This window comes from Rhinolophus hipposideros (assembly GCF_964194185.1).
Source record: "Rhinolophus hipposideros genome assembly, chromosome: 6".
Taxonomy (NCBI): Eukaryota; Metazoa; Chordata; class Mammalia; order Chiroptera; family Rhinolophidae; genus Rhinolophus; species Rhinolophus hipposideros.
In genome coordinates, this window is record NC_138052.1 from 62522656 (window position 1) to 62535552 (window position 12897).

The following is a 12897-nucleotide window of genomic DNA, read 5'->3' on the forward strand; positions in this document are numbered from 1 at the left end:
TACCGTATTTTTACTGTACCGTTTCTATATTTAAACATGTTTAGATACACAAGTACCACGGTATTACAATTGCCTACAGTATTCAGTCCAGTAACATGATGTACTGGTTCGTAGCCTGAAAGCAATAGGCTATACCACACAGCCTATGTGTGTAGTGGACTATAACACGTAGTTTAAGTGCAGTCCATGATGTTTACACAACAATGAAATCACCTAATGACGTATTTCTTAGAATGTATCCCTGTTGTTAAGCAACACATGACTGTAATAACCTCTTGACAAGTCTCCCTCCTATTACTCTGCACCCTTACCATTATCCTCACAGCAGCCAGAAAAATGGTATTAAAATGTAAACCAGATCATGCCACTTCCTGCTTTAAACTCCCCAGTTTCCCATGATGTTTAGGTTTAAATCCAAACTCATCACAAGAGGTCCCCATGTACCTCTTTGAACACCGTGTATCACTCCTGCCCTTGATTCAGACAGTTGCCTCTACTTGGTTCCTTGCATAAATGGAGTTCATTCTTACTTTCGAGTCTGTACTAACTTTTCTTACTGCCACAGCATTCTGCTGGCTCCTCCTTGTCATTGAAATCTCATCGTAAAGGGCATTTCTTTGGAGAATCCCTTTAGATTAGTTATTTAATCTAAAGAACCCATTCAAGATTAACTCTTCGGACAAGATGAAATAACAGGCACCAGATTTACCCTTCTACCTGAAACATATATAAAACCAAATGCAATATATGAAATAATGGTTTTTAATGCACTGGACCATCAGGCAGTAAAGGAAAGTGATCTCTGAATATCTGAAAACAAGTGAGGTGAACCCTACAAGAACTCCAGCTTAATGCCCTGAGATAATTTCCAGGCCCAGCATAGTCCTTGATTTGAGGAGATGATGTTAAGAGTTTAAGGAGACTGAGGAAGCTATAACTTCCAGAACAGAATACTCGAGATGAGACAGCTGCACAGAAAGAAAACTCTGGAGATCTGCAGAGGGTCTCCTGTTAAGTATTCGGCTTGGAACTGAGCAATACATATGCATGAGGAAACTATCTGAGTCTAGGACAAGAACCATAAAAAAGGATTACAAAGAACAGTACTGGGAATCCACAAAGCTGGGAACAGTGCCTGTTCCCACCAGTCAGACCAAAGACCTCATGATTCACAGATACTGAGTAGAATACAAAGAGGGGTCTTTGCTTCAATAGTGGGAAATAATTAGCACTAGCCTGAGCACTCCTCTAATTCTGCATTTTAAAAAAATCTTAAAAGACTTGAAAGGATCAAACTGTTTCAGTGACTTAACTTCAACCCAGAAGCAAGAATATTTATAAGAATACAAAAATATCCAGTACCCAACAAGGTAAAGTTTACAATGTCTACAATCCAATCAAAAATTACCAGGCATCTAAAAAATTAGAAAAAAACTAGCCATAATGAGTTGTTTAAACAATCAAAAGTGACCCAGAACTAACATAAACATAGGAATTAGCAAAGACTTAACACTTATAACAAACATATCCTGTATGTTCAGAAAGTTAAGTAGAAACACAGAAGATGCATACATTGTTTTTAAAAAAGACCTAAATGATACTTGCATAGATAAAAACTAAGAGGAATGTATAAACTGAATAATATTTGAATGAAATTAAGCACAAATCAGACTTTGCAAAAGAAAAGATTAGTGAACTTAAAGAATAGAAACTAAAAGACAAAAAAAAATTTAATGAAAAATGCATGAGTGAGCCTAAGTTTAAATAGAGTTTCTGGAAAAAAAGGATAGAAAAATATTTGAAGAAACAAGGTCAAATTTTCGAAAGTTAACAAAAACTATAAACCTAAGTAGCTTAATAAATACAAGCATTAGAAATATGAAAACTACACTAAGGCACACCATAATCACATAGCCCAAAATATATGATCAACAGAAAAATCTTAAGAGCAGCCAAAGAAAATAAAAAGACACTTAGAGAGGAACAAAGATAAGGATGAGAGCAGACTTCTCATAGGAAACAACATAAACAAGAAGACCGTGTAGAAACATCTTTAAAATCCTGAAGTTTAAAAATTAGAATCGAATTCTATATCCAGATCTGAAATCACTCACGTCGGCTTTCACCGTAGGAGACTAGAAAAAGAAGTGATAAAACACAAAGTAAGCAAAAGAAAGGAAGTAATAAAGATTGGAGCAGAAATAAAATAGAAAATAAATGAAACCAAAAAAGCTGATGTTTTTAAAATCAATAAAATTAGTAAGCCTCTAATTAGACTGAGCAGAAAAAAGAGAGAAGACAATTTTTAATTTGTATTAATATAAAAAATGAAAGGGCCAGGTATCATTTCAGATACTAAAAAGATAAGGGAATATTATGAACTGTATGCTAATAAATTGGACAAATTCCTTAAAAGACCCAAACTACCAAAGCTCGTGCAAAAAGAAATAGACAACTTGACTAGACCTACATCTATTCAAGACTTTGAATTTGTACTTAAAAACCTTCCCACAAAGACAACTCCAAGCCTAGATGGCTTTACTGGTGAATTCTACCAAACACAGACAAAAATGATACCAATTTTACACAAACTCTTCCAGAAAATGAAGCCAGCATTACCCTGATACCAAAACGAAGCAAGGACATTGTAAGAAAACCACAGATGATTATCCTTCATGAAAACAGATGCAAAAATTCCAAATTAAACTTTAGTATATGAAACCCATCAACATATAAAAAGTATAACACATCATACCAGAATCAGATTTATCCTAGCAATGCAGGGTTAATTTAATGTTGGAAAACCAATCAAAGTAATTCACCATTAACAAGCTATAAAAGAAAAACCAGTGGCCATCTCATTAGATGAAGGGGGAAAAAATAACAAAACTCAAAATCCATTCCTAATAAAACCCTCAGCAATCTAGAAACAGAAGAAAATTTCCTCATCCTGATAAAGGGCACCTATGAAAAGTCTACACCTAACATCATACTTAATTGGTGAAGAACTGAAAATTTTCCCCTAGGATCAACAACAAGGTAAGAAGGTCCACTCTCAACACTTCTATTCAACTTTGTATTAAAGACTCTACCCAATGTAATAAGGCCAGAAAAAGAAAATACAGAGTGGAAAGGAAAAACTAAAACTGACGTTATTTGCAAATGACAATTTAGGAAATCCATATTGGTAACTATCAGAATTGAATTTTTTTTAAATATCATTTACAATAGCATCAAACAATATGAAATGCTTAAGGATAAATCTGAAAAAGGATGTGTAAGATGTACACACTGAAAACTATAAAACGTAGATTAAAGAAATTTAAGAAGAAATTTAACAAGACCTAAATAAATGGAGAGATACAGTCGGCTCACAGGTCTGAAAACTCTATTGTAAGATGTCAATTCTCCCTAAATTGATAGATTCTAGACAATCCAAATCAAAATCCTAGTAGGCTTTTTTGTTTCAATTGACAAACACTCTAAAATTCATGTAGAAATACAAAGCATCTTTTTTCCCCAAGTTTTTTTTGGCTATACCAAACAAAATTGGAGGATTGTCACTACCTGATTTCAAGACTTCCTATTAAGGCTATACCAAACAAAATTGGAGGATTGTCACTACCTGATTTCAAGACTTCCTATTAAGCAACAACACCAGTGTGGTGTCGGCACCAAGATCAGTATATACAGATGAAGGTGCAAAGGTAACCAATCAGTGCAGAAACAATAGCTTTTCAACAAATGGCGTGGGAACAATTATATCTTCATATGCAATATAATAAACCTAGATTTGTACCTTTGATCCATACCTCACAGCATAAGCAAAAAATAATTCCAAATGGATCGTACATCTGAATGTAAGACTATTTCTCCCTAATAATCTTTTATCTAAAATTAACTGTAGTGTTTAATTTCCAGTTAAATATTCTTGCTGTTATGTTTTCAGATACACTTACTGAGCTAATATAAATTTTTAGGTATCTTCATATTCTAATTTTTTTTAATTCTGTCATTGTTATATCTCACACAAGATTCCATCAGTTCCTTCAACAATAGTATAATCTGACATGTATCAAAAGAAGATGCTTCTAAAAGTAATTATGAAAAATTTTGATTTTCTTTTTACCTATTGCAGTTTCCGGCATTGCAAAAAGAGACTTTTCTGTGGCCACTCGGAATTGCCCATGAACTGAGAGACCAACTCCCTAGGGAAAAAACGAGGCAAACAAAATATTTTAACATACTGTAATAAATAAGAACAAATTCACACACTCACAAACATTATAAACCAAGTAAATTATATTCCACAAAAAATTTCTTTCAGGAGATAGATTGGAGAGAAAACCTAAACCACACAATTTCAGATGGGCAAAAGATATATGAGTAACCCTGATATCTGGAATAGACTTGTTTTAGCTAAGATGTTTTTCATCTAGTATTTTATGTTATGCTTCATGTCCTCTTCCCCAGTTCCTCTCATTTCAAAATAGATGCAGCATTATAGAATACTGACTCTTCCCAGAACCAAACATTAAAAAGCACAACCAAAAAGCTACTGTGTTTCCCTGAAAGTAAGACCTAGCCGAACAATCAGCTCTAATATGTCTTTTGGAGCAAAAAGTAATATAAGACCCGATTTTATTTTATTATAAGACCTGGTCTTATATAAGATGCATTAGACCTATAAGATGTATTAGACTATAATATAAGACTGGGTCTCATATTACTTTTTGCTCCAAAAGACATATTAGAGCTGATTATCTGGATAGGTCTTAATTTTCGGGGAAACATGGTATTCTAGCAAATTTTAATAGCTTTGAACAGAATATTAACACATTTTATTTATTCATATATTTCATCAAATAAAATTAGCAACATCATTTTTCTTAGATACAACATTAATAAGGCTAACCGTATAACTCTTAAAAATTGGTTACTAAACACAAATTTTAGAAAATAAAATGATAGGCTGAAAGGATTTCTGACTTGTTCAAGGTAAATGAAAAGGACAGTCATCTTTGAATAAACATGTGAATAAACAGCATGTTTGCAGAAAATAAATAAGAGGTATACATGTGATGACAAAGTATCCAAGTTACATCAGGGCTCACACTGGAACACACATTTCCTATGTTATGTTCCTTTCACATTATTCAGAGCTTCTATCAGATTGTTTTAGTTCTCTTTCTTAATCCGTTCTCATCAGTGTACTCTACTTTTGACATCACAAAGTTAAATGAGTTAAAACATGTAAAATATCTGAAACAATGTCAGGCATTTATTAAAAGTTCTATTAGTGTGAGCTAAATGGAAAGAGCCTCATTTCTATCTGATTATTCTAATTTTTCATTAAATTTCCTCAGGCCTTTCGTGTTTTCACATTCAGTTCAGCCATTTAAAAGTTCTTGACATTTTTAAAACTTTTTAAGAAAACACTCGAAAGTACATGCAATTTCTTAAAATTTTATATACTGTATGCCACGCTTAAATTTTAAAAGACCACGGAAATGAATAAAATTCATTTAGTCACTGCCTATATTCTTTGGTGTCCACATTTATAAGTTAAATCCACAATGTTTGATACTCTCTATAAAGGCAAATAACATCATATTACAGATTCTATTAACCCAAATTAGATCACATATACTTCAAGATTATATGAAATCTTACAAATTTTAATAAAAATAAAACATTACTAGTTTTATTAATAGTCTTTTTGAATTATTTTAAGAGCCCTTGCTTCCCTCCACTCTCCACTTTTAGTTGATCAGATTGTCACTGAAAGCTACTGGTGTTCAGGAATGTCTTGCTAAGAACTTCAAGAGAGAGTTGGACTGGATTTGCAGTTTTCAGACAACATTCTTTTGAGTTCTAGGGCTCAGAAGAGCTGCCTCTGTCTGGACTGCACAGCAGGTAAGATCTCCACGCCTCCCTGACTGACCTGCCTCAGCCACACTCCTTTGGTTATTGCCCCCTACCTCTTTTAATTAACTCTGAATTCCAAAAGCAGCACATGACTATATCCACTAGTAATAAATATTTATAAAGTCTGATCACAGCCCCCAAGCCTAGTTCCTCTCTCTCCCCAGAGACACAGTGGCACTCAAGGCTCACCAGAATTCTCAAGACCAGGGAGCAAAGGGGGAAGCAAAGTGCATGAAACAATATTCTCACTCTCAGGCAGAAAACGAAGACACAGTGGGCAGCTGTGGGTTGTTGACAGCCAAAGAAACTTCAAGGTCATTTGAAATTTGAGCTGAAGAAGATATGACAGCTAAGTGAAAGCTGCAAGTATATGAGGTAACAACCAAAAAAGAGAGAAGGCTACATACAGCCTGTATAACAGAGAACACAGCAAACACACAAAAAGCAGCAGAGACAGCTGGAGACAAAAAGAAACAGACTGCTTAAATTTGCCTTAAGTCCACACTTGCAGTCCAATTTTAAGGAAGACAGGCTATGCTGAAGTTTTCATCTCTGGATTTCCATTTAACGCCTGCATTTGTTTAATAAATACTTAATAAATAAATTAAATTTGTTTAATAACTGCCGCATTCTCTTTTCTGCATCTGTTTGAGTGAGTCTCTGCTCTTTTCAATTAAAAAAGTCTCTTCACATTTTTAATTACAGCCAGATGTATATCCTGGCATGTTGCAGCATCATACAACAGAAGTCACTTGTCGTGCGGGGTGACGGCGGGGCGGCCTGCGGGGTCTCTGCTCCTGCTCCCCACATAAGAACGCAGGGCATGGTGAGGCCAAAAAGGAACACCCACGGAGCCATAAGTAGGGAAGTCATACCACTATGGTCTCACTAGAGGCTGGGTTTACACGACGTGCGACCTGCTGTCCGCTTTGCTGCCAAACGACCAACTCTCCTCGACTCTCCTTACTCTCCTTCAGTCTCCTCCTCCACTCTCCTTGGCTCCCCTCCGTAGCTGCGGCAGTTATATCAGTGACCAATGGCTTAATGGCTACAGCTGATGGCCAACCAGCCACAGCTGATGGCCATCCACTATCCGAGCCAGCACCTCTCCACATGAGGCCGAGAGCCTGGAAACTGCTTTCTGGGGCTCTGTCCCCACACCACTTTAGTCCTTTGACCTGTACTATATGTTCATCTCAGTACCGTTCTGTGTTTTTCATTCCTAACACTGCTCTCCCTGACTAGCCATTCGCATGTTACCTTCTAGAACCCTCATTCCTTTGCAAAAGAGCCACCTAACAGTTCATCTTCTCTACAGAGGACCCTCTCTACCTCATGAACTCAATGCAGAAAGAAATTTATAAGCCCCACATTCTTTCATGTAGAAAACATAGATCCTGTATTCATGGATTCAGTTATTTTATATTTATTTTTGTGTTGCACTTTTATTTTGTATTACATTTTGTTTCTTCTTTTTTTAGGAGTGTCTATTTTTATTTCATTTATTTATTTTTATTAGCTTCAGGTGTACAAAACAATGTACTAGTTAGACATTGACACCCCTCACAAAGTGATACCCCCCCTCCAGTCTACTATCCCACTGACATCATATATAGCTGTTACAATTCTATACATTTTGTTTCAATCATGGCTGACAAAATGAATGAAATCAAACACAAGATGTTATTAGTAAGAAGTTACCAATGAAAAGCTTTCAGAATACGAGATCACTGACACAAGTACCATTAAGAGCCAATTTAAAAAGCCTTTCAATTAAGATGAAGGTTGGGAAAATTCAAGCCACCTGACTAACCATACAAAAGCTGGTCCATGTTGAAAGGGCAGATTTATATCTAATTTTTGTATATAATATAAAAGAATCCTTCATGGTTACTCGTAAGAAGTTCCCCTTGAAACTTCTGCAATTTACTGTTACATTCTATTTCACCAGTGAGCTTAGCTGGTACTCCTTTGCTACACTACAAAGGCTTCAAAGTCTTCAAGTTTTATTGTACTAACTAATGCTTATAGGGATTCATTCCCCAAATGGAAGACAGTGTTCCAATTCCTAACTCTCCTCAAATACTTTCTCTGCATCCCATGAAAACCAGTAGTCAAATCTCATTTTTCATTTAATTGGATACGTCCATAGCATTTGACGGGGTTGCTCACTCCCATCTCAGGAAACACTCCACTTGGCTTTGAGATACCATACGCTCTTGGTTTTCTTTCTATCTCATTCGTTGCTTTTTCTTTTCTCCCTGAAATCAAAATGTTGATCTGCCCCAATACCTGCCCACTTCATCTGCACTCTGTTCTTTCTACATTTATTCCCGAGGTGATCTCTTCCAAGAGCCCCAAGAGTTTCAGGATTATCCACAACACTAACAACTCAAGTTATTTCCCCATTTCTGATTTGTCTAGACTTTATACCTAGCTGTCTATAATTCAACATCTCCACTTGAATGTCTAATATACATCTCAAACTTCACACATCACAAGGAAATCTCTTGATTTCTCCTTAAGCATGCCACTCCCTCAGTCTTTTCCATTTCAGTAAATAGCACCACCATTCACCCAGCTGCTCAGGCCAAAAATCTTAGCAGCATCTCTTTCTTTCCGATCTCACAGTCTAATCTATGAATCTGTCTTGACAGCTGTGGGGACAAAGCCCCAAAAAACAGTTTCCAGGCTCGCGGCCTCACAATAGAAAGGTGCTGGCCGTCAGCTGTAACCCGTAAGCCATTGGCCACTAATATAACGGTTGTGGCTACGCTAGCAGAAAGAATGGGGGCTAGCAAGAAGATGGTGGCTGGCAAGGACGGACTGCTGTTAGGCAGATTATGTAGATCCTGCTTCCTATGTCTCTAGCCCAGCCGCTAGCGAGAATATATTGGATTGACTCCCCTACCTATGGCTCCATGGGTGTTCCTGTTTGGCCTTACTGTGTCCTGTGTTCTTATGGGGGGAGCAGGACCAGAGACCCCACAGGTAACCCTGCACGACAAATGGCGCAGTGAGCAGGGTCTCCCGCACGACAACAGCTCTAACTTCAAATTATATCCTGGATTGGGCCTCTTTTCACCATTTCCACCATTACAACCCTAGTTAAAGCCACTATCATCTCTTGCCTGGGTTACTCTCTTTGGGTTCTGTTCTTGCTACAATCCATCCTCTACACAGCAGCCATGTAAGCTTATTAACGTAAACAGTTCATGTCCTACTCCTGCCCAAAATTCTCCAGTGACTTCTCATCACATTAAGATATTACCAAAACTCCTCATTATAGCTGATACATGATCTGGTTGGTCCCTTTCTATCTCCCTGATCTTTCGGTCTACCATTTCCCAATTAACTCACTTTCACTCTGGTCAGTCACACTGGCTTTTTTTGTATTTAAAATGTTCTTAATTGACATATGATATACATTCAAAAGTACACAAATAGTAACAATAAGTATACAAGTCCAGTGAATTATACCAAAACGAACATACCCATGTAACCAAAACCCAGGTGAAAATTATTGAGAAATACCTTTATGCACTTTGTCAGTCACACTACTCCCTCCACCCTTCCATTAACTACTATCTGACTGCTAACAAAATAAGATTAAGTTTTTCTGGTTTTGATCTAGATATAAATAGAATCATAGAGTATATGTTATTTATCTGACTTCTTTCAGTCACCATTGTTTATGAGATTCATTCACATTGTGAATAGCAGTAACTTTTTTCATTGTATATAACTTTTTTCATTCCTTTGTATGAATAAACAACAATTTATTAATCCTTTCTACTGTAAATGACTAGTTAAGTTTTTCCAGTTTGGGGCTATTATAGATACTAATTCAACAACCATTCATTCCAAGACCATTCTTATGTATATTTTTTGGAACATAGGTACAGTGTGGGTTGGGTATATACCAGGGTATTGGGTATATACCAGGGAGTAAGACTGCTGGGTCAAAGTGTATTAATTCAATCACTTTTAAAATATCAAACAATTTTCCAAAGCAGCAGTACCAATTTCTACTCCACCAGTAATATATGAGTTTGGTATTCCACATCCTCACCAATACTTGAAATTGTCTTTCACATTTTAGCCATTCTAATATATTAGTATTTTATTGTGGTTTCAATTTGCATTTCCTTGATGATTAATGCAGTTGAGTGCTTTTTCATGTTTATTGGTTATCTGGATATCCTCTTTGTGAAATATCTAATCTATTGCTCCTTTTCCATTAGTTGTTCTTATCGTAGAAATTCTTTATATATTCTGAATACGATTCCTTTGTTAGATATATGTATTTCAAATACCTTTCGTCAGTCAATCTTTGAGGACTTTATTTCCATAAGAAAAGTACATGTCTCAATTAATCAGCGACTAATCTTAATCTGCTTCAGTACCTCCCATTTAACTGAGCACTAATCAATTTTCCATGTGGCTGGTTTGTGTCTCAACAAAGTCACATGGGTATTGCGTATGCTTACTGATTCCATTCCAAATCCCACTTCTCTAATCATTAGAACATACCCCTTTAAAATATCCTTTAAAACTTTTAATTTTCCATTATATTAATCACAAAACCCTTTCATTAGCAGAATCTTAAGGACGCTTTGAAAAACACAAAAATGATACCATACTGCACTCATATTTTGAGTTGGGTTGTGGGGAGTTAACTTTATTTCTATGGTAAAATGCACTGGAGGGGGAGAAAAGAAAGGGAGGGAGAGAGTAAATGAGGGAGGGAGAAAGGAAGAAAGGAATTCTTTAAAGAAAAACTTAAAAGTTCTTTAAATCCAATTCAGTTGAGAGGGAAATGTGGGCGGTACTACATGTACAGAATAAAAATTTAAGGATTTTTCTGTTCAATACATACCTAAAATTAATTTTAATTTTTAAAGCAAATTTGCCTTTCTATTAGCTATTAACTTGAGAAAATAGGACTTCCGATATCTAAAGTAAAGGGTAAAGGAAATTTAAAATTTGTCTTCCTAGGAAACAGAATGAACTATTCTTTCAAATTGCTATTTTAAAGAAAAAAGTTTGTCTCTTTAAGAAACAACTGGAATGATATAATATTACAAAATTTTAATTAACCTATTGGAGAAGCACTCAGAAACATTCCTTTTTATTTTATTGCATACCTAAACATTGAGGAAATGTTCTAATTTCTGAAATCTGAAACAGAACTAGTCATCCCCTTTTACAAAGTGTTATGCTGCTCTTCAGGGTGGATAACAAGAAACTGTAAAACTATCATTGTTCTTGCTGGAAAAAAACATTTTCTACAGTAAAAAGAAAAGAAAAAAATTCAAGCTCTATGGTGCCATCTTTTGGACTGTTCAAGTTTTCTTAACAAAATTCTAAATTGTTATAAGAAACAATTTACTGAACAGAATCATGATGAAGACAGACACAATTACTATTTGTTTACCTTTTCTTAAGCCACCTTTGCCCTATCTTATTCTCATATTAGGATTAAAAAACAATTATTAAAACCCATTAAAATATTAACATATATTACATATTAAAATATTAAATATGAAAACATTTAAAATAATTACATAATTATGTATAATACTAACATTCTACAAAAAAATCTGAAAATAAAGGCTTTTAGGATAACGAACTCTGTGTTTAACACCGTATGGTAGTGGCTTCTAAAGTGAGGCGCCACCAGTACCATCCGCAGCATCTGGGAACGTGTTAGAAATGCAACTTCTCAGGCCACACTTCAAACTGACTAAACTGGAAATTGGAGTAGGAGGAGGCATCTGTTTGAATAAGCCCGCCAAATGGTTCTGATGGAAGCTAACCTGTGAGAACCATTGTCTCAGGAGAACTCGGAAGAAGATCCACAGGTAACACTGAATCACCATCACACACGTGGTTAAGAATCGCTAGTGGATCAGCAGCAGTTCATAACCTTAACTTCACATTGGGATCACCAGGGAGCTTTAAAAATGCCTGGTTCCCACTGCAATATCGGATTTAATGGTTTGTGGAGATGAGTAAAGTCTGGGCACTAGAATTTTTAAAAGACTCCCAAGTGATCCTAAAATACAGCCAAGGTTGAGAGCCTCTGATCTATTAAAGCTGGACCTCACTAAGAGTCTCAAATTAAGCAAAGTTTACAAAATCTCATTATAAAAATAAAGAGCCTGTTTTCTTCCAGTATGTTTCTCTTTCAAGGCTACACTAAATGTTTATTATTGTTTAGAGTAAAACTGTTTTAATAATTTATTAAATATGTACTGTGCATTGCTAGTTGTTATGGGAAGGTTAAAAAAGAAAAAAGGCATGATAGTACTTGCCTCTACAGACCATAGAATATACTTGGGCATATTTCATGGTAACTAAGAATAAAGTATAAATGCCAAATTTGAAGTACAGATTGAATGCATTGAGTCAGTAGAAACATAAATCACATTTAATCATAGTAGTATTTAAGACTGTCAAAAATAGCGTAGAACTCCAGTCTTTAAGGGTGAATTAGACATAGGGTGCACATGGAGCATGTAGTGGGCACATCTGACGGGCGACAAGACACATTCGAGATGTGATCGAACAACACGGTGAACGTTCAAACAAAAAAAATGTATTACAGTAAAAGACACATTGCCATTAATCCCCCTCAAAATACTTCCCTTTGCTTCAAACACACTTATCCCACCATTCTTGCCACTCTCTAAAGCAGTTCTGAAAATCCTCTTTTTTGAGTATCTTAGTTGCGCTGTTGTGGCTGCCTCACTGTCTGACTCGATTGGAAGCATTTACCTTTCATGGTCATTTTGACTTTGGGGGAGAGCCAGAAGTGGCACGGTGCCAGATCCGGTGAATAAGGTGGATGAGGACACATCGTAATGTTTTTATTTGTCAGAAATTGCCACAGCAGAAGCAATGTGTGACACGGAGCCTTTCCGTTGTGATCACAAAATACGGTGAATTCTGCTGCCGAGTGCCATC

At 35.9% G+C, this 12897-nt stretch overlaps 1 protein-coding gene across 5 annotated transcripts in view; it reads right to left on the bottom strand.

The window, feature by feature from the left end:
* HIBCH (3-hydroxyisobutyryl-CoA hydrolase) overlaps nucleotides 1–12897 on the bottom strand; it is an 85063-nt gene that overhangs the window by 43223 nt on the left and 28943 nt on the right. For all 5 annotated transcript variants that reach the window (XR_013993555.1, XR_013993556.1, XM_081052142.1 and 2 more), the window contains exon 7: nucleotides 4130–4208. Coding sequence is in view for 3 of the 5 variants with exons in the window: in XM_081052142.1 (XP_080908268.1) it covers nucleotides 4130–4208 (79 nt within the window). In the remaining 2 variants the exon portion in view is untranslated. The remainder of the gene's footprint in view (nucleotides 1–4129; nucleotides 4209–12897) is intronic.